Below are 27,757 nucleotides of genomic sequence, written 5' to 3' on the forward strand. Positions count from 1 at the left end.
CTCCCTATAGATGCAGCCTGGCCTGCTGGTGTGTTGCTTGAATTTCCAGTATCTGCAGATTTCACCGTGTTTGTGTTTTTAAACTCTTTCCTAACCTGCTTGTTCCAATGGTGCAATGCAATGCAATGCAATGGTGAAGGAGATAGAACTTTTTTATCTATCTCCAAAATGCTCTTCCACCTAGAGACTTGACACCTAGCCAGGTTCGTTTTCCAATATCAGATCAAGTACAGCCTCTCCTCCTGTAGGCTTATCTACAATTTGTGTCAAGAAACTTTTCTGAAGGCACCTTACAATCTCTATCCTATCTAAACCCCTTGATCCAGGGAGATGCCAATAAACATTCGGGAATTTCTAATCTCCCACCACGGTAACTCTGTTATTATTACACCTTTCCTGAATAGGTCACCCCATCTGCTCCTCAATATCGTGTAACTATTCTGTGCTCTATAAAAAAGTCCAAGTAGATTTATTAACTCCTTTCTGCTTCTATCATCAGACTCAGTAGACAATCCCGCAATGACTTCCTCCTTTTCTGTTGCGGTGACACCATCTCTGATCAGCAGAGCCAGGGCCCCAAAACATTTGATTCCCGCACTGTCCTTTCTGAGGCATCTAAAGCCTGGCGCATGTTTGTCTTATTTTGATTAGTCCCAGCAAAGTGTAGCACCTCATACTTATCAGCATTAAAGTCCATCTGCATTTTTTCAGCCCACTCTTCTAACTGGCCTAAATCTCTCTGAAAGCTTTAAAAACCAACTTCATTATCTACAAAGCCACCTATCTTAGTATCATCTGCAGACTTACTAATCCAATTTACCACCCCATCATCCAGATCATTAATGTATATGACAAACAACATTGGACCCAGTACAGATCCCTGGGGCACACCACTAGTCACCGGACTCCAACCCGACAAATAGTTATTCACCACTACTCTTTTGGCATCTCCTATACAGCTACTGTTTACTCCATTTTACTACTTCAATATTAATACCTAACGATTCAACCTTCCGTACCAACCTTCCGTGTGGAAATTTGTAAAAGGCCTTACTGAAGTCCATTTCGACGACATCCACTGCTTTACCCTCGTCAACTTTCGTAGTAACCTCTTCACAAAATTCCATAAGATTTGTCAAACACGCACAAATCCATGCTGACTGTTCCGTATCAGACCCTGTCTATATAGATAATTATATATACCACCTCTAAGAATACTTTCCATTAATTTACCCACCACTGACGTCAAACGTACAGGCTGATAATTGATAGGTGTACTATTAGAACTATTTTTAAATACTGCAACCACATGAGAAGTACGCCAATCCTCCATCACCATCCCCGTTTCGAATGATATTTGAAATATTTCTGTCAGAACCCCTGCTATTTCTACATGGACTTCCCTCAAGGTCATATGGAATATCCTGTCAGCACCCGGAGACTTAAAAACCTTTATGTTCCTTAAAAGCGCCAGTACTTCCTCCTCTTTAATCATCATAATTTCAATAACTACCCTACTTGTTTCTCTTATATGACACAATTCAATATCCTTCTCCTTCGTGAATACCGAAGAGAAGAAATTGTTCCAAATCTCCCCCATCTCTTTCGGCTCCACTCATAGCTGTCCACTCTGATTCTCTAAGGGACCAACTTTATCCCTCGCTAACCTTTTGCTGTCAATATAACTGTAGAAACACTTTCGATTTATTTTCACCTAACTTGCCAAAGCAAACTCATATTTTCTTTCAGCTTTTCTAATTTCCTTCTTCAGATTCTTTTTACATTCTTTATATTCCTCGAGCACCTGATTTACTCCGTGCTGCCAATAGTTATTCTAGTTCTCTCTCTATTTCCAAACCATGTCTCCAATATCCCTCGAAAACCATGGCTCTCTCAAACCATTAACCTTTCCTTTCAACCTAACAGGAATATAAATATTCTACCATCAAAATTTCAACTTTTAATGACCTCCATTTCTCTATTACATCCTTCCCATAAATCAGAGAAAAGGACAGATTGCCCTGCGGGGAATCTGTCTTGTTTTGTCTTTGCCTTCGTCGGAAAAGTCAGGCCGTTCTGCCGTTACCGACGGATGATCCTGCCCCACCTTGGTGTGGAGAGAAAGTTGAGTCTCGGCTTGTCGAAGGATAAGTCCCGGCTCCATGTCTATGTACTGTCCAGTGTCATGTTAGTGTCTTGTTAAAGAGGAGTCCCGGCTTGTCGAAGGATAAGTCCCGGCTTTGTGTTGAGGTACAGTTCCTAGTCTGCCTAAAAGCTCCAGCCTCCGAGTTACTCAAGCCCCAAGCTCCCCAAGCCCAAAGCCTCGATTTCCAAGAACCCCCGACTCAACCCTCGAGCACCAAGGATCCCAATCTCAAGCCTCAAGCTCCCAGAACCCAGGCCTCGTCACGTCTTCGCCTGGATTGGGGTCCGAGCCCGAGTCAAGACTCGGTCCTTGTCCAGTCACGGGCTCGGAGTCCACTCCAAGGCTCCTTGCCCACAATGCCTCGTCCTGGTCCTGCTTCCCTATCCTGGTCTGCGACCTGTCCCGTCCGTTAGTTTGGTCCCGTCCTGTTCCTAGTACTTCAGTGTCTGTGTCCTGCCTTTGAGTCTATACCCAACGCCCCACCCCCACACCCTTATGACACTGGGACCTACAAAATTCTGAAGAGTTGTCTACAAAGTGAAAAAATTACTGTCTTCCCTGTTCTTATGAAACGTCCTGGTTCCTCACTAAAAATATAAACACTGCTCCGCCCATGACCGCTGGAAACTGCAGAGCGTTGTGGAAAGAGCTGAGCCCAGCTCCGAAACCAGCCTCTCCTCCATGAACTCTGACTGCACTTCCTGCTGCCTCGGGAAAGCAGCCAGCATCGTCAAAAAAATGGCTCCACCCACCCCGAACATTCTCTCCTCTGCACCCTCCCATCGGAGGGAAAATGCGAAAGCATGTACCCGGAGGTTCAAGGACAGCTTCTACACTACAGTAATCAGACTATCGAACGGACCCTTAATACGATAAGATGACTCTTGACCTCAAATCTTCCTCTTCGCGGCTTTTGAACCTTATAGTCCGCCTGCCCAGCAATTTCTCTGTAATTTCGATACTTTATTCTGCATTCTGTGATTGAGTAACCTTCTTCTGCTCCAATTAAGTGACCTGTATCTATGGATGTGGGTGGGATCTCTCCTGTCTGTGATGTATATAAACGATCTGGATGGGAATGTAGATGAGTGGTTTGGTATGTTTGTAGATGATACGTTTATGGGTGTTGTGGATCACTTAGAGGACCTGCAATTAATTCCGGAGGACATGGATCAGTTTCTGATATGTGATGGAGGAATATTAAATGCTGTTTAACCCGGACAAACTTAAAATGTTGCACCTTGGTAGGTCAAATATTCAGAGATAACACACTATTAAAGCCAAAACCTTCAAGTGTGTTGTTTAGCAGCGGGATCCTGTAGTCCTATGCATTGGTTCATGGATCCTATCCATTCTGATAGGACGGCGAAGAAGGCTTATATCACTCTTGCCATTATCAGTTGGGGCACAGAGTTTAAAATTTCAGCTGTTAAAATGCAACTTCATAAAAACAAAAATCACTGGTTAGGCTGAATCAGGCGTGTTGTATACAGTTCTGGTCACCCCATTATCGGAAGGATGTCGGGGCGTTGGGGAGCCTCCGGAGAAGTTTAACAGGACTCTGCCGGGATTCGGTGGCATGCGTTACAACGAGAGGTCGGACACCTGGGTCGCTTCCTCTGGAGCGGAGGAGGCTCAGGGGAGATCTGACTGATCTCTGGAATCCGTCAGACACCTGTCAGCCTTTGCCAAGTCAAGGAGTTTGGATTCTCGGTGATGACGGCTGAAAGTAGATGAGATTGAGGGAGGGAGGCGTGATCGTGGTGGAGGGAGAGAACGCAAATGGGGGTGGAAGGGAGTCCCAGTGGGGAAGATGGCTGAATAAACACACACGCTGAATGGGCTCTCTACAGGTGCGCAGAAACAGGAGCCGAAACAGAACATCGGAAATGGAACCTGCCGTAAGATCTGCCTACTCTGCCCAGTTACGATCGGCTTCGTTGCGATAGTGGCCGTACTCTCGATCTATGGTGAGTGGAACGGGATCCGGGTGTAGTCATACCGTAAACAAGCAGAGTGAAATGAAATGTTAGCGCAAAAAGCTCACACTGACAACGACACACCCCTCACCGTGACGTCAAAAAGCCCCTCACAGTGACACCGACACGTTCCTCACCGTGACAGCGGCATGGCCCTCGCCGTGACACAGACGTTACCCTCAACATAGCATAGAGAAGACCCTTACCATTAATATGACAGTACCCTCACACCGTGCACGACAGTACACTTGCCGTGACACCGACACATCTCTCAACGCGACACTGACACAGCCTTCACCGTGAGATCTACACACCCTGCTCTGTGACATCGACACTCCCCTGTCCATGCCACCAACATTCCCGACACTCCCAACACCGTGACACCGTCCAGCCCACACCATTACACCAACACTCCCCTAACCGTGACACTTACCCCACATCGTAACGCTGACACTGTCACGTTCCTCACCCTGACACCGACAGACCCCACCGGGACATCGTCATGGACAGTCCCCCTCACTGTGACATGGACACTCCCTCTCACCGTGACACCGGCTCTCCCCTCACTGTGACACCGTCCAGCCCACACCATTACACCAAAACTCTCCTAACCGTGTCACCGACAGACCCCACCGGGACATCGTCATGGACAGTCCCCCTCACTGTGACATGGACACTCCCTCTCACTGTGACACCGACAGACCCCACCGGGACATCGTCATGGACAGTCCCCCTCACTGTGACATGGACACTCCCTCTCACCGTGACACCGGCTCTCCCCTCACTGTGACAACGTCCAGCCCACACCATTACACCAACACTCTCCTAACCGTGTCACCGACAGACCCCACCGGGACATCGTCATGGACACTCCCTCTCACTGTGACACCGACTCTCCCTTTACTGTGACACCGCTACTTCCCTGAACGTGACACCGAGACTGCGAACAGTGACACCGAGACTGCGAACAGTGACACCAAAGCGACACTCCCCTCACTGTGACACCGAAGTACCTCTCACCATGACACTTACATGCAACTCACAGTGACACCATCAAGCCCACACCATTACACCGACACTCCCTCTCACCGTGACACTTACACAACCCACACCGCAACACTGATACTCCGCTCACAGTGACACCACCACACCACTCACCATGTCACCGACGCTCTCCTCACTGTGACACCGGCACAAACCTCTCCGTGACAATGATGCAACCTTTTGCGTGAAACCAGCACTCCCCACATTGTGACATCGACAGGCTCCTCACTGTGACACAAACAGGCATATCACTGTGACACTCACACACCCCTCTCTGTGACACTCACACACCCCTCACTGTGACACAGAAACATACCTCAGTGTGAAACCGACACTCCACACACCGTGACATCGACACTCCTCAGACCTCGTCACAGACAGACTTCTCACTGTGACACAGACAATCCCCTCATCTGACACAAACTCACCTCACACCGTTTCACTGACACCCTTTACTATCACTCTCAGTATTACAGACTCGTCAGTCACTGATCACCTCCGTGCGAAACACCCGGAGACTTTGGGAACAACATCAGGAGATGAACAGGACCCAACGCCAATGTCAACAGCAAGTCCATGAGTTGAACTCCACCCTTGAATCCAGGACATCCGATAACTCCCTCCTGGATCTCTCTCAGAGGACCTGTCTGAATAATCTTTCCGCTATGAACAGCAACCTCACTATCCTCGAAAACAACATTTCCGTCCTCAACTCGGATCTCTCGGAGCTGAATCGAACGCACAGCGATCTCCGTCATCAGTTCAATCAGCTCGAAATGAAGTACAGAAACATCACCGAAAACAAAGCTCAGATTTGCCAATACCTCACCAGGAGAACAGGTGAGCCGACATCCCCCGTTTCAACTGCTCAATATAACAGGGGCTGAGGAGGGAAGATGTGGAGAGTTTCACTACATCACTTAGCCCGGGAGTATGTGATGGGACAGTGTGGAGGGAGATTGACTCTGTGTTTGACACCGGGAGTGTGTGATTGGACGGTCTGGAGGGAGATTCACTCTGTGTCTGACCCCGGGTGTGTGTGATGGTACGGTGTGGAGGGAGTTTCACTCTGTGCCTGACCCCGGGAGTGTGTGATGGGGCGGTGTGGAGGTAGATTCACTCTGTGTCTGACACTGAAAAATGTGATGGGACCGTGTGGAATGAGCGATATCTAGTGTCTGAGCCCGGGAGTGTGTTATAGGACGGGGTAGAGGGAGCTTAAGCACAAAATACTCTGTAGATGTGAAACCGGTAAGAAGGAAGATCAAGATGAGAGTTATGGGAAGCAGCGAGGGGATAGGCAGGAAAGGTAAATAAGCCTCCCCTATGGATGTTGCGGTGTTAGGAGATCAAGTGACATGAAGCAAGGTTAGCAGAGCGGGGACTTATTTCTTTGGAGCGTAGAAGAATGAGAGGAGACTTGATAGAGGTCTGCAAGATTATGAAAGGCATAGATAGGGTGGATAGTCAGTACCTGTTTCCCAGGGCGCCAATAGGCTAAAACATTCGGGGTATTTAAGAGCCTTTTGGACAAGCACATGGATGAAAGAAAAATGGAGGGTTATGGGGTAGTGTGGGTTTAATCTTTTAGTTTAGTCTTTTTTAAAAGATTATATTAGTCGGCACAACATGGAAGGCTGAAGAGCTTGCATTGTGCTGTTGTGTTCCATGGGTCTAAGGAAAGTAATGGAAAAGCACTATGGACAGTAGAAGGAAGCGCAACCATGAGGGATCTGATAGGGAGCTGGAGGAGGAGGAAACATAGAAACACAGAAAGTAGGTGCAGGAGAAGGCCATTCGGCCCCTCGAGCCAGCACCGCCATTCAGTATGATCATGGCTGATCATTCAACTCAGAACCCTGTACCTGCTTTCTCTCCATACCCCCTGATCCCTTTAGCCAAAAGGGCCATACTTAACTTCCTCTTAAATATAGCCAATGAACCGGCCTCAACTGTTTCTTGTGGCAGAGAATTCCACAGATTCACCACTCTCTGTGTGAAGAAGCTTTTCCTCGTCTCGGTCCTGACAGGCTTTGCCCTTTGACCCCTCGTACTGGACTTCCCCAACATCGGAAACAATCTTCCAGCTTCGAGCCTGTCCAATAACTTTCGAATTTTATATGTTTCAATAAAATCCCCCCCCCCCCCCGCTAATCTTCTAAATTCCAGTGATTAAAACTGTGATGTGGGAAGGGAGGGGGAGGGAATTACTGGAAGTTGGAAAATTCAAGGGAGCTTCGTTCTGTGTCTGAATCTGGAAAGTGAGAAGCGACGGTGTGTAAACAGCGACACCTACTGTCTGGTGCCGGGACTGCGTAATGCGGCCATTCGGGTACTGTAATACTTCAATTTGCGTCTGATCCTGACTCTCTGATGAGATGATGCATCAGTTGCTTCTCTCTGCGTTTGACCTCTCTGTGGTAGCTTGGAAAAAGCGAGTTTTGCTCTCTGTTTGACTACTAGAATGAGTGACGTGACTGTGTGGAATGAGATTCGCTCCACGTCTGATCCCAAAAGAATGTGATAGGAAGTTGTGGAGAGAGTTTCACATTGACACCAGATGTGTGTGATGGGACGGCGTGGAGGGAGATTCACTGGGTGTCTGAACCAGGGTGTGTGTGATGGGACGGTGTGGAGGGACATTCACTCTCTGTCTGACCCCTGGTGTGTGTGATGGGACGGTGTGGAGGGAGATTTACTCTGTGTCTGACCTCTTGAGTTTGTGATCGGACGGTGCAGAGGGAGATTCATTCTGTGTCTGACCCCGGGAGTGTGTGATGGGGCGGTGTGGAGGGAGCTTTACTCTGTGTTTGATACTGGAAAATGTGATGGGACCGTGTGGAATGAGCGATATCTAGTGTCTGAGCCCGGGAGTGTGTTAGAGGACGGTGTAGAGGGAGCTTAAACACAAAGTATTCTGCAGATGCTGCGTTCAATGCAACACGCACAACACGGTTGATGAACTTAGCAGGTCGGGCAGCTTCCGTGGAAAGGAACAGTCAACGTTTTATGACCGTGACCCTTCGTCAGGACTGTGTGGTGGGGCAGGGGATAAAGATGGTAGGTGCTAGATGAGAAACAAGTAAGCGGGAAGATGAAGATGAGGGTTATGGGAAACAGCAAGGGGATAGGCAGGAGAGGTAAAGAGGCCTCCTCTGTAGATGTTGCCTGATGTGGAGATCAAGTCGTATGAGGCAAGGTTAGCAGAGCTGGGACTTTTCTCTTTGGAGCGTAGAAGAATGAGAGGGGACTTGATAGAGGTCTACAAGATTATGAGAGGCATAGATAGGGTGGATAGTCGGTACCTGCTTCCCAGGGCACCAATAGCAAACAACAGAGGGCACATGTAAAAAGTAAGGGAGGAACGTTTAGTGGAGACCACAGGGGTATGAGTTTTTAATCAGAGGGTTTGTGAGCGCCTGGAATGACTTGCCAGCGATGGTGGTGGAGGCTAAAACATTAGGGGCATTTAAATGCCTCTTGGACATGCACATGTTTGATAGAGAAATGGAGGGTTACTGGGTAGTGTGGGTTTAGTACATTGTTTTAAGGATTATATGGGACGGCACAACATGGAGGGTTGAAGGGCCTGCATTGTGCTGTTGTGGTCTATGGTTCTAACGAATGTATGGGGAAAGCTCTATGTGTAGTTGAAGGAGGCGGAACCATGATGGAGGTGATAGGGAGCTGGAGGAGGAGGAAGAGTGAAACTGGGATGCGGGAAGGGAAGGGGAGGGAATTACTGGAAGGTGGAGAATTCAGGGGAGCTTCCTTCTGTGTCGGACCCTGGAAAGTGTGAGGGGACTTTGTGCAAAAAGCGGCAACAACTGTCTGCTACCGGGAGTGCGTGATGCGGCAGGTCGGGTACTGTATTGCATCACTTTGCGTCTGACCCTGACTGTGTGAAGAGATGATGCATCAGGAGCTTCTCTCTGCGTTTGACATCTCTGTGATTGCTCGGAGGAAGCGGGTTTTGCTCTCTGTTTGACTACTAGAATGAGTGACGTGACTGTGTGGAGTGAGCTTCGCTCCACGTCTGATCCCAAAAGAATGTGATAGATCGATGTGGAGGGAGCTTCACATCGACACCGGAGTGTGTGATGAAACGGTCTGGCGGGAGATTCAGTCTGTGTCTGAACCGGTGAGTGTGATAGGACGGCGTGGAGGGAGATTCACTCTGTGTATGACCCCGGGAGTGACTGATTGGACCATGTGGAGGGAGATTCACTCTGTGCCTGATCCCGGGAGTGTGTGATAGAACGTTGTGGAGTGAGCTTCACTCTGTCTCTGACACCGGGAGTGTGTGATGGGATGGTGTGGAGGGAGATTCACACTGTGTGTGACCTTGGTAGTGTGTGTTGGGACGGTGTGCAGGGAGCTTCACTGTGTGTCTGACCTCAGGAGTGTGTGATGGGACGGTGCGGATGGAGATTCACTCTGTGTCTGACCTCGAGTGTGAGTGATGGGACGGTGCGGATGGAGATTCACTCTGTGTCTGACCCCGGGAGTGTGTGATGGGACGGTGTAGAGGGAGAGTCACTCTGTGTTTGACCCCGGGAGTGTGTGATGGGACGGTGTGGAGGGGGATTCTCTCTGTGTCTCACCCCGGGAGTGTGTGATGGGACGGTGTGGAGGGGGATTCTCTCTGTGTCTGACCTCAGGAGTGTGTGATGGGGCGGTGTGGAGGGAGTTTCACTCTGTGACTGAACACGGGATTGTGTGATGGGATCGTGTTGATGGTGGTTAACTTTTCCTGATCCCAGTTGATGCAACGGGATTTATGGGGGGAGATTCATGATTTCTTTATCCTTAGTTGCAGAGCAAACGTGTCCGCAGATCTGGATCAAATATGAAGACCGGTGTTATTTCATATCCAAGACCGCAAATACTTATGATGGAGCGAGGCAACATTGTTCAGAACTTGATTCAGGGCTCCTCGAAATAAATTCAAACAAGGAAAAGGTAGGTCTTACCGTGAGAAGAAATATCAATAATCGGGAGTTCCCGGGATGAGACACACAGCGATTCTCCCTCCACATAATCCTACACCTCCCCCCTCCACCCCTCCACCCTCCTGGGAAGATCCTTCCCCACTGGCCCGTCGCACTCTACCGGGGTCAGACAGAGAGTGAATTCCCCTCCACGCCGTCATATTTCACACTCCCGGGATCCAACACAGGGTGAATCTCCCTCCACACCGTCCCATCACACACTCCCGGGGTCAGACTCAGAGAGAATCTCCCTCCACACCGTCCCATCACACACTCCCGGGGTCAGACTCAGAGAGAATCTCCCTCCACACCGTCCCATCACACACTCCCGGGGTCAGACTCAGAGAGAATCTCCCTCCACACCTTCCCATCACACTCTCCCGGGGTAAGGCACAGAGTGAATCTCCCTCCACACCGTCCCATCACACACTCCCGGGGTCAGACTCAGAGAGAATCTCCCTCCACACCTTCCCATCACACTCTCCCGGGGTAAGGCACAGAGTGAATCTCCCTCCACACCGTCCCATCACACTCTCCCGGGGTAAGGCACAGAGTGAATCTCCCTCCGCACCGTCCCATCACACACTCCCGGGGTCAGACTCAGACTGAAGCTCACTCCACACTCCCGAGCTCAGTCAATGGGTGTTTCCCTCTCTGTACCGTCCCTTCACAAGGATATGCATTGGGAGAGTCTGGTTCTAAACAGTAACTGATGTGATTTCATTTCACAGAATTTTGTTTCTAATGCTGTCTATCAATCTGTATCATACTGGATCGGAAAATGCGCGGACAGGTGAGGTTTGGACTGTAGCAGCTCTGTGGTGTGGGAGTGGGTCAGTGGGATTATTTTGGAGACTGAAACTAGGTCGTGGGGAGAGAGTTGGCAGTGGGATTAGTTTGAGTTCTGACACAGATCTGTGGGGACAGAGGGAGTCAGTGAGATCAGTTTGGAGGAAGAATCCGTGTTGTGGGGAGAGTGGAACAGTGGGATTAGTTTGATGACTGACAGAGGGTTGTCCACAGAGTGTGAGGAAGTGGATTTATTTAGCGCGGTATCATGGCATTAGTTCCGAGGCTGACAGGGGGCTGTGGGGAGAGCGCAGATTAGTGGGATTAGTTTGCCGACGGCTCCGGTTGTCTGCTGGAGCTGTTTTGTCTCTATTGAAATTGTCTAAACCTCTTTGATAGGAATGTGGCCTCTGAACTTCTGTACAAGATGTCCTATGGATCGACCAGCTGCAGTAACTGCGGCATGTACGGGAGTTATAACTGCAAATGGAAACACAGATTCATCTGCGAGAAATCGGCACATTTATCCCCGGATATTCCTGAAGAGATCCGAGGTTTCTGTCAACAGCCCATGGGGCCGACTTCAATCAACTGACGACACCTCACTTCTACCCATTCAATCTACCCAACTCTCAAACCCTTTCTACATCTCCCCCTTTCCACTGATTTTCTCTTTTTACCCTTCTTCTCTCTAACTCACTCCCTTTCCACCCCTCCTGTCCCCCTCGGACCCCAGTCTCTGCCTCTCCTCTCTCGGTTCTCTCCACACACTCTCACCTCAATTCTGTGCACTCTGTCTCACAATTCCCCAACCCAGGGGAAAAAGACTGTGCACATTCACCCTATCTGTGCCCCTCCTGGCTTCATACCCACGCTCCAAGGAATATAGAGACATCCTTCTTGTCTTCTCTCCATGACTCAGAGCCTCGAGCCCCGGCAACATCCTCATTTATCTCCCTGTGCACTCTTTCCACCTCAGTGGCATCTTTCCTACAGGAGGGCGACCGGAACTGAACACCGCCCTCCAAGCGGGGCCTCACCAGCGTCTTCTACAACTTCAACGTGAGCTCAGCACGCTGCAAAGATGTAAAATTAACATAAATTGGGAAATTAATAAATACTGCATAAAGGTGAATACCGAGGGAGTGCTTAAGTGTTCATAGAGCTTTCGCAATCTGATGGCGGAGGGGAAGCAACTGCTTGTAAATTGTTGAGTTTTCAGACGCCTGTGCCCCCTCCCCGATGGTACCGATGAGCACAGGGCTTTTTCCGGCTGGAGTCATTGGGAATTTCACCGGCATTTCCTCGGTGATGGATGTGGTCTTCCCGAGGCATTCCTTATTGAACATGTTCTCGGTGGAGGGGAGGGTTGCTAACAGGCAATAATTGGCAGTCTGAGCCTTCAAGGGAAAGTGACAGCGAACCAGACTCCGGGGAATGGACGTGCCGAAACCTGGATGTTCAGTCGGGAACATGGCACCTTCTTCGTGTTTGAATGAATGAACTATGTCTAACCAGATGGATTCAACATTCTGCTCCTCAAATCTTACCGTATATTGTCTCTCTCTGTCTCTCTAATCTCACCCTAAATTGAGAGCGCTAATCCACCTCCTTGACCTTCCTGCTTATCTTTCGGTATTACCCGATGCCTTTGGATACTGAACTCCCAATCTTCTTCACCCTGCAGCCATGTGCCTATAATGGCCACTAAATCATTCCCATTTGTACTAATTTGTACAAGTTCACCGACCTTATTTGATAAACTACGGACATTCAGATAAAGTGACTTTACACTCATTGTGCCTTTAAAATCTTGTCATATTTCTTTCTTTACACTTGAATTTTCTTCGCTTCAATTAACTCCACACTTACTTTTTGCTTTTTATACCTTTCATGTTTCTATCACAATGGAATGAAGGGAATGACAGACGCATGAGAGAGGAGCTTGGCCAGGTGGGTTGGAGGAGGTTACGGGGGCGATCACGGCAGAGCAGCGTTGGGTGGAGTTTCTGGGAACAGTTCACAAGGCGCAGGATAGATATGCCCCAGAGATAGAGAAGTTCTAATATGGCATCCGCGGCTGACGAGAGAAATTAAGGACTACATTAAAGTCAAGGGAAGGGCATGTAAGTTAGCAACAGTGAGTGTGAAGTTGGATGATGAAGTCGATTTCAAAATCAGCCTTACCTGGCTGAGAAAATATCAGTCTCTGTTACTAAGTATAAGGTTGGGGTCCTTTGAGAGGAATCAGAAAATAAGTGAACCTCAGCATAGCGTCTGTGAGTGTGCATCTTGCCGGACAAGACTGTTAGAGTTCTCAGAGGGAGTAACAAACCGAGTGGACACAGAGAGGCTGTGGATGTCACTGTGAGTGTCTGTGAGTGTGTATCTTGCCGGACAAGACTGTTAAAGTTCTCAGAGGGAGTAACAAACCGAGTGGACACAGAGAGGCTGTGGATGTCACTGTGAGTGTCTGTGAGTGTGCATCTTGCCGGACAAGCCTGTTAGGGTTCTCAGAGGGAGTAACAAACCGAGTGGACACAGGAGAGGCAGTGGATGTCACTGTGAGTGTCTGTGAGTGTGCATCTTGCCGGACAAGACTGTTAAAGTTCTCAGAGGGAGTAACAAACCGAGTGGACACAGAGAGGCTGTGGATGTCACTGTGAGTGTCTGTGAGTGCGAATCTTGCCGGACAAGCCTGTTGGAGTTCTCAGAGGGAGTAACAAACCGAGTGGACACAGGAGAGACAGTGGATGTCACTGTGAGTGTCTGTGAGTGTGCATCTTGCCGGACAAGCCTGTTAGAGTTCTCAGAGGAAGTAACAAACCGAGTGGACACAGGAGAGGCAGTGGATGTCACTGTGAGTGTCTGTGAGTGTGCATCTTGCCGGACAAGCCTGTTAGAGTTCTCAGAGGAAGTAACAAACCGAGTGGACACAGGAGAGGCAGTGGGTGTCACTGTGAGTGTCTGTGAGTGAGAATATTGCCGGACAAGCCTGTTGGAGATCTCAGAGGGAGTAACAAACCGAGTGGACACAGGAGAGGCAGTGGGTGTCACTGTGAGTGTCTGTGAGTGAGAATATTGCCGGACAAGCCTGTTGGAGATCTCAGAGGGAGTAACAAACCGAGTGGACACAGGAGTGGCAGTGGGTGTCACTGTGTGTGTCTGTGAGTGTGGATCTTGCCGGACAAGCCTGTTAGAGTTCCCAGAGGGAGTAACAAACCGAGTGGACACAGAGAGGCAGTGGATGTCACTGTGAGTGTCTGTGAGTGCGAATCTTGCCGGACAAGCCTGTTAGAGCTCTCAGAGGGAGTAACAAACCGAGTGGACACAGGAGAGGCAGTGGATGTCACTGTGAGTGTCTGTGAGTGAGAATATTGCCGGACAAGCCTGTTGGAGATCTCAGAGGGAGTAACAAACCGAGTGGACACAGGAGAGGCAGTGGATGTCACTGTGAGTGTCTGTGAGTGCGAATCTTGCCGGACAAGCCTGTTAGGGTTCTCAGAGGGAGTAACAAACCGAGTGGACATAGGAGAGACAGTGGGTGTCACTGTGAGTGTCTGTGAGTGAGAATATTGCCGGACAAGCCTGTTGGAGATCTCAGAGGGAGTAACAAACCGAGTGGACACAGGAGAGACAGTGGATGTCACTGTGAGTGTCTGTGAGTGTGAATCTTGCCGGACAAGCCTGTTAGGGTTCTCAGAGGGAGTAACAAACCGGGTGGACACAGGAGAGGCAGTGGATGTCACTGTGAGTGTCTGTGAGTGCGAATCTTGCCGGACAAGCCTGTTAAGGTTCTCAGAGGGAGTGACAAACCGAGTGGACACAGGAGAGGCAGTGGATGTCACTGTGAGTGTCTGTGAGTGCGAATCTTGCCGGACAAGCCTGTTAGGGTTCTCAGAGGGAGTAACAAACCGAGTGGACATAGGAGAGACAGTGGATGTCACTGTGAGTGTCTGTGATTGCGAATCTTGCCGGACAAGCCTGTTGGAGTTCTCAGAGGGAGTAACAAACCGAGTGGACACAGGAGAGGCAGTGGATGTCACTGTGAGTGTCTGTGAGTGTGAATCTTGCCGGACAAACCTGTTAGAGTTCTCAGAGGGAGTAACAAACCGAGTGGACACAGGAATGACAGTGGATGTCACTGTGAGTGTCCGTGAGAGTGACCCTTGCCGGACAAGGCTGTTAGAGTTCTCAGAGGGAGTAACAAACCGAGTGGACACAGGAGAGTCAGTGGGTGTCACTGTGAGTGTCTGTGAGTGTGAATCTTGCCGGAGAAGCCTGTTAGAGTTCCCAGAGGGAGTAACAAACCGTGTGGACACAGAGAGGCAGTGGATGTCACTGTGAGTGTCTGTGAGTGCGAATCTTGCCGGACAAGGCTGTTAGAGTTCTCAGAGGGAGTAACAAACCGAGTGGAGACAGGAGAGGCAGTGGGTGTCACTGTGAGTGTCTGTGAGTGTGAATCTTGCCGGACAAGCCTGTTAGAGTTCTCAGAGGGAGTAACAAACCGAGTGGACACAGAGAGGCTGTGGATGTCACTGTGAGTGTCTGTGAGTGTGTATCTTGCCGGACAAGCCTGTTGGAGTTCTCAGAGGGAGTAACAAACCGAGTGGACACAGGAGAGGCAGTGGATGTCACTTCCTTGCATTTTCAGATTGCATTTGTCAAGGCACCACACATGATGCAGCTTATGTCAAATCCGATGGCGTTACAGGAGAGATTCTGGCATGGATCGCGGAATGGCTGACAGGCAGGAGGCAGTGAGTGGCAATAAAAGGTTTCTTTTCTGATTGGCTGCCGGTATCGAGTGGGGTTCCTCAGTGGTCAGAATTGGGATCGTCACTTTCACTTTGTTTGTCAATGATATGAAATATGGAATTGATGACTCTGTGGTAAAGTTTGGGGATGCCGGAAAAGTAGGTGGAGGGGTATGTCGAGCTGAGGAACTAAATCGATTACAGCTGGACACAGGCAAATTGGACGATTGGACAAAAATGGCAGGTGAAATGTAACGTTGGGAAACGTATGGTAATGCATTTTGGTTAAAGAACAACAGGTCGGACAGTTATCAGACGGGATTAAGTTTCAAATCTCCTGGGTGCAAAGGGACTTAGGAGTCGTCGTGTAAGGCTCCCAGAATGTTTATTTACAGTTTATGTTTGTGGTAAAGAAGGCAAACGCAATGTTACCATTTATGTGAAGTGGAATGGAACATTAAAACAATGCGATAATGCTATACATGCCACTCACCACTCCCTGCCTAAAACAAAAAAATCACCTGACATCTCCTCTGTACCTGCTTTCAAACATCTTAAAACTGTGCCCCCTAGTGTTAGCCATTTCATCCCTGAGAAAAAGCCTCAGGCCATATACATGACCAATGCTCCTCATCATCTTGTCCGTGTATGAGTCCCGGCCCTACGTCCTGTTCCCAAGGAATGGTCCCGGCTCTGTGTTCAGTGCTCCTGTGCTCAAGTTCAAGGTTCCAAGGAGGTTCCAGTCCGTATCTAGCTACGCCTCTCCCCGCTTCTGCTTTGCTCTCCCTCGACCTAGGCTCTGCGTTTCTGCTCTCCCTCGATCAAAACCAAGTCTGAGCTTTATGTTCCTCGTCCGGCCCTGGAGCCCCGTGTCCTGCCCCCACATCCAGTCCGGTTGCCTTGCCACGTCCAGTCCGAGCCTGGACTCTGAGTCCGAGCCCGAGGCAAGACACAGTTTCCGGGTCCCTGTCAAGTCTTTGGCTCGGGTCCTTGTCCAAGTTCCCAGTTCCAAGTTACTCTTCCAGGTCCCACATTCCTACTCTAGACCAAGCCCCTGCCCTCGTCTTGTCCAGATCCTTTGTCTTGTCCAGCGTCGTTTCTTCCCCACTTCCCTTGCTTTCTTGATACACCAGGTCCTGTCCCGAGTACTTCAGTGTCTGTGTCTTGCATTTGGGCCCGCTCTCAACGCAAACCTTATGACAGTCTGAGTGTATTCTAGACCCGACTGTGCAAGTACCTTCACCACCGTCCATATATCTCACTTTACAGAAGGAATTACAACGTCAGGAGTTTGAGGAGATGTGGCTTGTCATTGAAAACGCGCGAATTCTTCGGATGTACGGCGGAGAACATTCTGGTCTGTCGCATCGCCGCCTGATGTGGAGGCTGCAACGCACAGGGTCGCCAGAGGCGGCAGAGTGTTCTAGACTCAGCCAACTCCATCGCAGGCAAAATCCTCCCCACCAACGAGGACATATTCAAGAGGGACCGCGACCATTACTGAGGACCCTCAACACCCGGGAAATGCCCTGTCATCATTTGTACCATCGGGGAGGAGGTACAGGAGTCTGACGACCCGCACTCAACGATTTGCAACAAGTTACTTTCCTTCCACAATCAGATTAGTAAACGCTTCCTGAATCCATCAGCACCCTAGATATCCCTTGTTTGTTGTATTTATTAATTGTTGGAACTTACATTAAATTTACATCTTTACGCAGTACTGATCATGCAAGTGATCAACTCTCAGGTGGTTTCAGTCACAGACAATAAATCAGATGGTGATTCCGGCGGCAAACACGCGATACAGATAGACAGGACATGTGGCACGCTGGTCTTCACTGAGTACAGGAGTCGTGAGTTCAGATTGCAGTTGTACAAGACATCGGTGAGCCCACACCTGAAGTACTGTGTTCGGTTCTGGTCGCCCTGCTGTAGGAAAGAGGAGCTGGAAAGAGTGCATAATGAGATTTACGAGGATGTTGCCGGGAGTCGCGTGGCTGAGTTGTGGAGACCGGGCTGGCGTGAGGAGTTTATTCTTTGAGGAGCACGGGTGACATTATAGAGGTGTACAAAACCCCGAGGGGCATAGATAGAGTGAATGCGCACAATCCTTTATCCCAGGATGGGGAATCTGTGAACCAGAGTGCAGAGGAGTGAGGTGAGATTGGCTGGAGAGGAGGGAGAGAGATAAAAGAGAAGGAGATGTGGAGAACAGTGCGGGGGAGGGAAAAGTGGGAGAGGTGGCGCGAAGGAAGTTAATTGATAGTGAAAGAGGAATGTAGGTGAATGTGGGGGGAAGGGGATGAACACAGTGGAGGAGAATGGTTGGGGGAGGGACAGAGTGTCTGAAGCGGGAATATGAGGATGAGGTGGATAAGAGTGAGGAAGATAGACGAGTAAGTAAAACGGATTGTAATGTGATTCAAGTTGGCCCTAGGGACTGTTGACAGAGATCCTGGATCTTTTCAGCAATATCCGTGCACAAATGTGCAGAGTTTTCACAAATGAAAGGGTGTTGACCGTTGCAATGGAATCTCCATTCGTACGAGTCGCAGTTACCGCAGACGGACGTTCCAGTGTAATCCTTGGTCATAAGACTAACAGCTTCTTCCCTGTCAAGGAAGGTTAAACAATTTCAACAGGGTCGAAACATCTCCAGGAGGACACCGGAGACCGTCATCAAACTAATTCCACTGAATCGCCCTTTCCACACAGCCCCGTGTCGATCTCCAAACTAATCCCCCCCGTATCACTCCACAAACAGATGCCACTTCACCACGCTCTCTCCATCAACCTTGTGTCAGAATCTAATCTACAGTCGTGACACCCTCACTTCCCACGGCCCAGTGGGTCTCCAATCTAATGCCCCTGACCCAGTCCTAAGCCACAAACCCGTAAGAATCCGAATCTTACCCGTCTTCGCATTTTCCAATCCAGTATGTTCCGTTTAGATGTACGGGAGTGTTGAAAACAACATTCCGGGAATTTAAACTTCTTCAATTAATGTTAAGCAAGCCTCTGTCAATGCCTGAACCAGGGAGTGTGGGATGGGATGGTCGAGAGAGAGGGAAGGAACTTCATTCTGTGTCTGACCCCCAGAGTGTGTGATGGGACGGTACGAAGCGAGCTTCACTCTGTGTCTGACCACGGGAGTGAGTGATGGGACGGTGTGGAGGGATATTCACTCTGTGTCTGACCCCGGGAGTGTGTGAGGGAACGGTGTGGAGGGAGATTCATTCTGTGTCTGACCCCGGGGGCGTGTGATGATTCTTGTGTTACTGTGGGCTCTTTGTGACACATACCGCTTCATCACTTGAATTGATTCCCAGCAGCCTTGAATCACGGCTTGAACATTCTTGCATGGCTTTGCGGGAAGACGTTTCAAACGTGGATATGAAATAACACCGGTCTTTATTTGTGACCCAGTGCTCGGAACAGATTTGCTCTGGAAATCAAGAACTAGGAACAGTGAGACTCAGTGAAACTCCCCTCACAGTTTCCCATCAGACACATCCACAGTGATGCACAGAGTGAATGTCTCGCCATGCGAACACATAAGGCACACCTGAGGTCAGGCAAAGAGTGAATCTCTCCTCCACCCCCCCCACAACCCCGTCCAATCGCACATTTGCAAGGATCGGGCACAATGAAGCTCCCTCCAAACCATCCATCATACACTCCTGGAGTCAAGACACAGAGTGAATCTCATACAACCCTATCCCATCGCAAACGCCCGGGGAGAGACACAGAATGAATTTCCCTACGCAACGTCCCATACTAGCCCCTCCCCTGATAAACTCACGGAGTCAGACACAAAGTGATGCTTGCTCCACACCATCCTATCACACACTCAGTGTATCAGAAACAGAGCGATGCTCTATCCACACCGTCCCATCACAGACCCTGAGATCAAACAGGGAGTGAAGTTTGTTCCACTGTGCCTCGTCACACAGACTCTGGGTTGGACCCAGAGTGAAGTTACCTTCACACTCTCCCATCGCATAGCCCCGTGGTCATACACAGAGTGAAACTACCTCTCTCGCTCTCTCTCTCTCTCTCTCCACTGCGACATCACACACACAAGGTTTCAGACTGCACGCTGCTCACTGTCAAATCACACGTTCCTGCGGACAGAGAGAGTGAAGCTCCGCCCACACCCGCCCATCACACAATCCCGGGGTCAGAGACAGAGTGAATCTCCCTCCACACCGTCGCATCACATACTGCCGTGGTCAGACACAGAGTGAATCGCCCTCCATTCTGTCCCATCACATACTCCCGGGGTCTGACACAGAGTGAATCTCCCTCCACACCGTCCCGTCACACAGTCCCGGGTCAGACACAGAGTGAATCTCCCTCCACATCGTCCCATCACACATTCCCGGGGTCAGACACAGAGTGATGCTCCTTCCACACCGTCCCATCACAATCTCCCGGGGCCAGACACAGAGTGAATCTCCTTCCACACCGTCCCATCACACACTCCCTGGGTCAGACACAGAGTGAATCTCCCTCCACACCGTCCCATCAGACACTCCCGGGGTCAGACACAGAGTGAATCTCCCTCCACACTGCCCCATCACACACTCCCGGGGTCAGACACAGAGTGAATCTCCCTCCACACCGTCCCATCACATACTCCCGGGGTCAGACACAGAGTGAATCTCCCTCCGCACCGTCCCATCACACACTCTAGGGGTCAGACACAGAGTGATGCTCCTTCCACACCGTCCCATCACATACTCCCGGGGTCAGACACAGAGTGATGCTCCTTCCACACCGTCCGATCACACACTCCCTGGGTCAGACACAGAGTGAATCTCCCTCCACACTATCCCAACACACACTACCGGGGACAGACACAGAGTGAAGCTCCCTCCAGACCGTCCCATCACACAGTCCCGAGGTCAGACACAGAGTGAATCTCCCTCCGCACCGTCCCATCACACACTCTAGGGGTCAGACACAGAGTGAATCTCCCTCCATACCGTCCCATCACACACTCCCGGGGTCACACACAGAGTGAATCTCCATCCACACCGTCCCATCACACACTCCCGGGGTCAGACAGAAAGTGATGCTCCTTCCACTCTGTCCCATCACACAAGACCGGGTCAATCTCAGACTGAAGCTTTCTCTCCACCACACTGTTACATACTCTTTGGGTCAAACATGGAGTGAAGCTCACTGCACACTACACCATTACACCAGCCTGTGACATTACACAAAGCAGGGGTCAGAAAACGATGGAAGCTCCATCCTCACCGTCCTATCACACACCCCTGGCTTCAGACACACAGTGAAACTCCATCCAGGCATGCATCACTGTTCCCGGTATCAGACAAACACATGACCTCCCACCCGACGCCAAACGCACTCACCCACCCCCTTTCCGTCATAGCTTCTCATTTCACGCACACTGTGTCAAACACGGAGTCCCACACACGGGGTGAGACAAAGATTTAATCTCCTTACACACCGTCCGATCACACACTAACGTTGCCAGACCCAGGTTGAATCACACGGACCCATCACACACTTCAGGCATCAGAGATGGAGAGAAGTTCTCTGCACACTGCATCTCATACTCTCCCGGGGTCAGACGTGCTTAGAAGCTCCCATCCACATTGTTCCATCACACACTCCGAGATTCAGACACAGAGTGAAGCTCCTCCACACCGCCCCTCACACACTCCCGTGGTCAAACACAGTGTGAATCCCCCGATGTACCGTCCCAGCAGACACTCCCTGATTCAAGGTGAAATTCTTTCTCTCCACGGTGCCATAACACAGTTCAGAGGTCAGACATGGGATGAATCTCTCTGGGCACTGTCCCATCACACAATCCCGCTTTCAGACACTGAGTGATGCTCGATCCAAATTGTTCCATCAGACATTCCCGGAGTGAGAAATAGTGTGAAGTTTTAATGTTACGTCTCTCAATAGCGTGGTCAGACAAGTGGTGAATCCACCTCCACAGCGTCCCAACACACTCTCCTGGATTCAGTGATAGAGTGAAACTTCCTCCACGCAGCCCCATCACACACTCACCGGGTCAAACACAGAGTGAATCATCATCTCTTCACACACTCCCGATGTCAAGCACAGAGTGACGCTTCCTCTCTCCATGCCTGCCCTGTGATTAGGAGCGCGTGAAAGAGGGGGATGATGCCTCACCTCTTCTGCTGGTCAGCAATTCACAGATCTGAGCCTTGATTTCGTTGATAGATCTGTACTTCGTTTCCATCTCAGTGAACTGGTGACGGAGATCGCTGTGCATTCGTTTAAGATCGGATAGATTAGAGTTGAGCGCAGAAAGCCTGGATTGAAGGGTTGAGTTTAACTCATGGTAGTTTCGGTCAGAAGTGACCTTACACTGACGAATCTGTGATACTGAGAGAGATGGTGAAGGATGTTTAGCGTTTACAGTGACACGTGAGTCAGTGTCACGCTACCGAACGGGACACAGAGAGTGTTGTGTCAGTTTCACGGTGAAGGGTGTCACAGTGAAGGATGTGCTGGTGGCACAGTGAGTGGCGTCGGCGCCACCTTGAGGCTCCCGTCTGTGTCACGTTGAGGGGTATATCAAAGACGTAGTGAAGGTTTTGTTGTTGTTGTTACAATACGGTCTGTGTCAATAGCGTGGTGATGATTGATTCCCTTTCTCAGCGCGGAACACGTTCCAGTTGCTGTGAGGGACGTGTCGGTGTCAGTGTGATAGGAGTTTCTGTGCCCCGGCGAGAGTTGGTCCAGGTCACAATGAATTGTCTCTCGACGTCACGGCGAGGGAAATGTCAGAGTGAGGGGTCTGGCAGTTTCACGGTGGGTGGAGTATCTGTGTAATGTGTGGGTGCTGGTCTCATTGAGAGGAGTGTGTCTGTGTCACCGTGACAGGCATGTCACGGGCAGTGTGAGTGATTATTGCAAGTTGAGGTATGTGTCGGTAATATGTTGGTGTTATTGTGATTTTAGGTGTCGGTATCACGATGACGGCTTCGCCTGTGTGGCCGTGAGGTGTGAGGAATCGCCTCAGTGAGAGGTGCATCGGTGTTATGTTGAGGGACGATATTCTCTCGGTAAGGGGTGCTATAGTGATTTCTGAGTCTTTGTCACGATACTGTGCAGGGCAGAGCGCTTTGAGGAGCGTGAAGTTGTCACGGTGTACGGTTCCTCAGTGTCACGGTGCAGGGCCTGTCACTGTGTTTTATTGTTACTTTGAGGAGTTTTTCAGTAACACGGTCAGGGGCATGTCAATGTTATAGTGAGGGGTATGTTGCCGTCAGTGTGAGCGCCGTGTCTGTGTCACGGCGATTTTCGTGTCCATGTTGCGGTCAGGAGTGTATCTGTGTCTCGTTGAAGGCTGTGACCCTACTACGGTAACAGCATTGTTGATGTTAGAGTGAATGGCGTGTCGGTGTCGGGATGAGTCTAAATTGTGTTGCGGTAAATATCGTGTCGTTATCACGGTTAGGGCTGTGGCCGTGTTATGGTGATGTATTTTAATCGGTGTTACGGTAAGGGGCGTTTCGGTGTCACTGTGGTATTTTACAATAGCAATTCATTCCACTCTCTTTATTGTCGGTCTGACACCACCCGGAGACCGTTCCACTCACCATGGATCGAGAGACCGGCCACAATCATGATGAGGGCGGACGTAACTAAGTAGAGCAGGCAGACCTGACGGTACGGTCTATTTCCGATGCTCTCTTTCGGCTCCAGTTCATGCACAGCTATGGAGAGAGCATATGACTATAAGGCCATCAGATATGTGAGCATTCGGTCAAGATTTGGCCATTAAGCCCATGAAGTCTGCTCCGTCTTTCAATCATGGGCTGATCCAATTCTTCCAGTCATCCCCACTCTCCTGCCTTGTCCCCGTACCCTTTGATACCCTGGCTAATCAAGAACCTATCTATCTCTGCCTGAAATGCCCAATGACTTGGCCTGCACAGACGCTCGTGGCAAGAAATTCCACAGGTTATAAATGGACATCCTTCAATCCTGAATGTGTGCCCTCTTGCCTAGAGTCCCCTACCATGCGCAATAACTTTGCAATTTCTAATCTGTTCAGGGTTTTTACCATTCGGAATGTTTCCATGACATCCGCCCTCATTCTACTGAACTTCAAGGAATGCAGCCCAAGAGCAGACAGACGTTCCTCATAGGGTAATAGAAAATAGGGTGACCCTTTCAATCGTGGAATCGTTGTCATGAATCTCTGTGAACCTTCTGAAATGTCAGAATAAATCAAAGTATCGAAGTAAGAGATGGAATGTAATGGGGAGGTTGTATAAGACATTGCTGAGGCCGAATTTGGAGTATTGTGTCCAGTTTTGGTCATCGAATTACCGGAAGGATATTAATAAGGTTGAAAGAGTGCGGAGAAAGTTTACAAGGATGTTGCCAGGACTGAAGAAACTGAGTTACAGAGAAAGGTTGAATAGGTTAGGTCTTTGTTCCCTGGAGTGTTGAATAATGATGGGTGATTTGATAGAGGTATATAAAATTATGATGGGTATAGATAGAGTGAATGCAAGCAGGCTTTTTCCACTGAGGCTATGGGTGAAAATAAAACAGAGGACGTGGGTTAAGGGTGAAGGGGGAAAGGTTTAAAGGGAACATTGGAGTGGGGGAGGGGGGTTTGCTACTTCACGCAGAGTGTGGTGGGAGTGTGAAGTAAGCTGCCAGATGAAGTGGTGAATGCGGGCTCACTTTTGACATTTAAGCAAAAAAACAACTTTCTTAAATGGCAGTCTACGATTTTGTCATTTTATAAAAATGGACAGGTATATGGACAGGAAAGGAATGGAGTGTTATGGCCTGAGTGCAGGTAGGTGCGACTAGGGAGAGAGTAAGCGTTCGGCACGGACTAGAAGGGGAGCGATGGCCTGTTTCCGTGCTGTCATTGTTATATGGTTATATGGTTAAAACCTTCTGCTTTCCCCTCCTAAGATAGTACATTGCTGATTTTCAGCTGTGTTTAGGATCATTATCCTGTTGTAGAAGCCATCCACTTTTCAACAGCTTTTTTACAGACGGTGTGATGTTTGGTTCCAGAATTTGCTGGTACTTAATTGTGTTCATGCTTCCCTCTGCCAGTGAAAAGTTCCCCTTGCCAATGGCTGCAACACAAGCCCAAAGATCCACCACCGCGCTTAACAGTTGGAGAGGTGTTCTTTTCACCCTTTTTTTCTTCAAACGTACCTTTGCTTATCGCGGCCAAAACATTCTATTTTAACTTCATCCGTCCACAGGTCTTGTTTCCAAAAAGCATCAGGCTTTTTTAAATGTTCCTTTACAAACTTCTTATGCTGAATATTGTGGTGCGGATGGAAGAAAAGCTTTCTTCTAATGTTTCTTCCATGAAGGTCATACTTGTGCTGGTGTCGCTGCACAGTAGAACAGTGCACCAACACTCCAGAGTCTGCTAAATCTTCCTGAAGGTCTTATGCAGTCCAACGCGTGTTTTGGATCGCTTTCTAGCAATCCTACCATCAGTTCTCTCGGAAAAAAAAAATCATGGCCCTCACGTTGACCGTTCCGGTTAACTGCTATTTCTTACGTACATTTCGAACTGAGAGAACGGCTACATGAATACGCTTTGCTGTCATCTTATAGCCTTTTCCTGCTTGGTGGGCATGATTTATTTTTGCCTTCGGACAACTAGGCAGCTGCTTAGAGGAGCCCACGGCTGCGGACTGCAGGGAAAACGTTTGAGGAGTCAGGCTATTTGTAAAGTTTTGAAATTTGCCTCACCTTGTCTTTGTTAACGATGACTGTGAACAAGCCATAGCCCTAACAAGCGAATTACCTTCTGACACTTTGGTAAATATTATTAGAGAGCTCACATATCTTGGGGTTCACAGTTACAGGATAGTGCAATTGTCTTGGCTATCCCGTGACGTAGATGTGCTCACAGAGCGATGACGGCTGTGCGTGTATTGCTTAACGTGTAATGGATGTTGCACTGTAGGAAGCACACGATATTTCACAAATCAACCAACTGATTCCAGTGGCATGGGAGCCACGACGATTGGAGCTGATGGATTTGATGCAGCCGTGGAGATCTAAGTAACGTTGTCCGCCTGTTCCACCGTCGAGGTCTTGTTTGGTTTGTTCTTTGTCAGTGACCTCACCCTCGACCTTACCGTCATGGGTGACCCTACCAGGAGCATAGTTCCAGACGGCTTCGCTCTCGCGATCTCGGGACCACACAAGCTTCTCCACCACGACAAGGTGACAATTCAAGGAGAATAGAAAGTGCAATGCAGGCAGTCGATAAGGTGCAAGGGCCGCGATGAGGCAGATTCTGAGGTCAAGAGTCCACTTTATCGTATTGCGCCCAGTTCAATAATTTGAACACAGTGGTGCAGAAGCTGTCCATGAGCCTATTGAGACATGTTTTTGCATCTTCACCCCGATGGTGGGGTGCAGAAGATAGAATGTCCGGGATGGACCTTTGATGATGCTGGTTGCTTTATCGGAGCAGCAGGAAGTGTAGACCAAGTTCACGGAGCGGGGGCCGGCTTCGGAGATGTGCCCAGCTGTGTTAACAAAGATCTGCAGTTTCTTACTGCCACAGGCGGATCAGTTTCTACGTTTTGAGTGAGGAACCAGGGCCGTCCATGAGAGCAGGGTAGTAGACGTGCTGTATAGACAACTCAATAAGGCGTTTGATGCTGCCAGTTGGTAGGCTACTCTGTGTAATGGTGTGGGACGCAGGGAGATTTGACTGCCTGATTTGTTCATATTTGTAGATATAATGTACGCTGAAGTTTATCAAATCCATTAACAAGATCCCAGCTGGTAGATCGTTTTGAAAGATGGAAGAGAGGGAGGTAGGGAGAGACAGAGAAGGAATGGAGCGGTGAGACTAGAAGGGAGAAGTGAAGATCGTGAGTGTAGAAGACAGAATGGGGAAGGAAATGCCAGATGGCGTGTGACCCTCGGAAAGTTTACGGGTTAATCTGACATCGGAGGACAGATTAGGCACTCGTAGTAGATACAGACACTTGAAAAAGGCTATTAACAGGGGTTCAGATGATAGACTGTTCTGGAGGATGATGTGTAAACAAAGGTGATCTCACTGAATGCAGAGGAATGATCAAGTCTGGGTAGCTGATGTAACATACTCAAACTTTACTTTGGTCCCAGTTTAGTTTGGGCTCAGGAAGAACTAGCTTGGCGGTAGGGGAAAAGGTTTAAAGTTGAAGTTTGTTTCTCAGACAGAAAGCCCGACACCAGTGGGGTTCACTAGGGACCAGTGGTGGGACCAGACAACATAGTCAAATATATCGATCAGATTATAAAGACAAGGTTGGTAAGCTTGCACACGACACTAACGTTTGTGGCGTGTTAAACCGTGAAGGCAGTTATCTCTTACATTATGACCACGATTAGTAAAGGAAGTGGGCCAAGCAATAGAAAATGCAATTTATTTCGCATAAGTGTGGCCTATCGTATTTCAGGAGGGGAAACCAGTGTATAACTTTCACAGTTTTCGGGAAGAACCCCGGGGTGTGTTGTACAACAGTGGGACCAAGCGCCCCAGGTACATGCTTCCGGAATTGAAGTCAGAGGTATGCGGGACGGTGAAGGAGGCTCCTGACGTGCTGGTCCTCATTAGTCAGGACACCGAATTCAGGATTAAGGGGGTGTTGCATACCCCGTGGGTATCTTGTGAGTGACATATGGCCATGATGTGTCTGGTGAGCATGATGTAATGATCTTGTGACGGCGGGGTGACGTAATTTCCCGCCAGTTTGAGGTCATGTGATGACCTGTTTCTTCAGATATAGAGGGGGAAATCCTTGTTGTGACTCAGGTCAGTTCGTAGTTCCATTCGTCAATGACTCGGTTCAGCTAAGTATTCGGCTCCTGACACAGTTTTATTTCAAAGTGGAATTTTAATTTCCATCTTAAGTCTGAAATGGTTATTGACGGCAGTTTTGCTGCAACACCAGTTTTAGCCCAGTCGGAGTGTGAAGAATTATCGAAGTTCGGGAAGCAGAATGATCGAGTAAATCCGGTGTCGTCTGCAGTAATACA

The 27,757-nt window shown here is 49.2% G+C and overlaps 1 protein-coding gene across 1 annotated transcript in view; it reads left to right on the plus strand.

Moving 5' to 3' along the window:
- The window catches only part of LOC140719891 (uncharacterized), a 29,195-nt gene extending 17,179 nt beyond the window's left edge, over window positions 1–12,016 (plus strand). Inside the window, exons 4-8 of the mRNA XM_073034817.1 lie at window positions 4,000–4,116; window positions 5,638–6,009; window positions 9,983–10,131; window positions 10,892–10,953; window positions 11,349–12,016. Coding sequence (XP_072890918.1) covers window positions 4,000–4,116; window positions 5,638–6,009; window positions 9,983–10,131; window positions 10,892–10,953; window positions 11,349–11,544 — 896 coding nt within the window. The 3' untranslated portion in view covers window positions 11,545–12,016. The remainder of the gene's footprint in view (window positions 1–3,999; window positions 4,117–5,637; window positions 6,010–9,982; window positions 10,132–10,891; window positions 10,954–11,348) is intronic.
- Window positions 12,017–27,757: the final 15,741 nt, after the last annotated feature.

This window comes from Hemitrygon akajei, unplaced genomic scaffold, assembly GCF_048418815.1.
Source record: "Hemitrygon akajei unplaced genomic scaffold, sHemAka1.3 Scf000033, whole genome shotgun sequence".
Taxonomy (NCBI): domain Eukaryota; kingdom Metazoa; phylum Chordata; class Chondrichthyes; order Myliobatiformes; family Dasyatidae; genus Hemitrygon; species Hemitrygon akajei.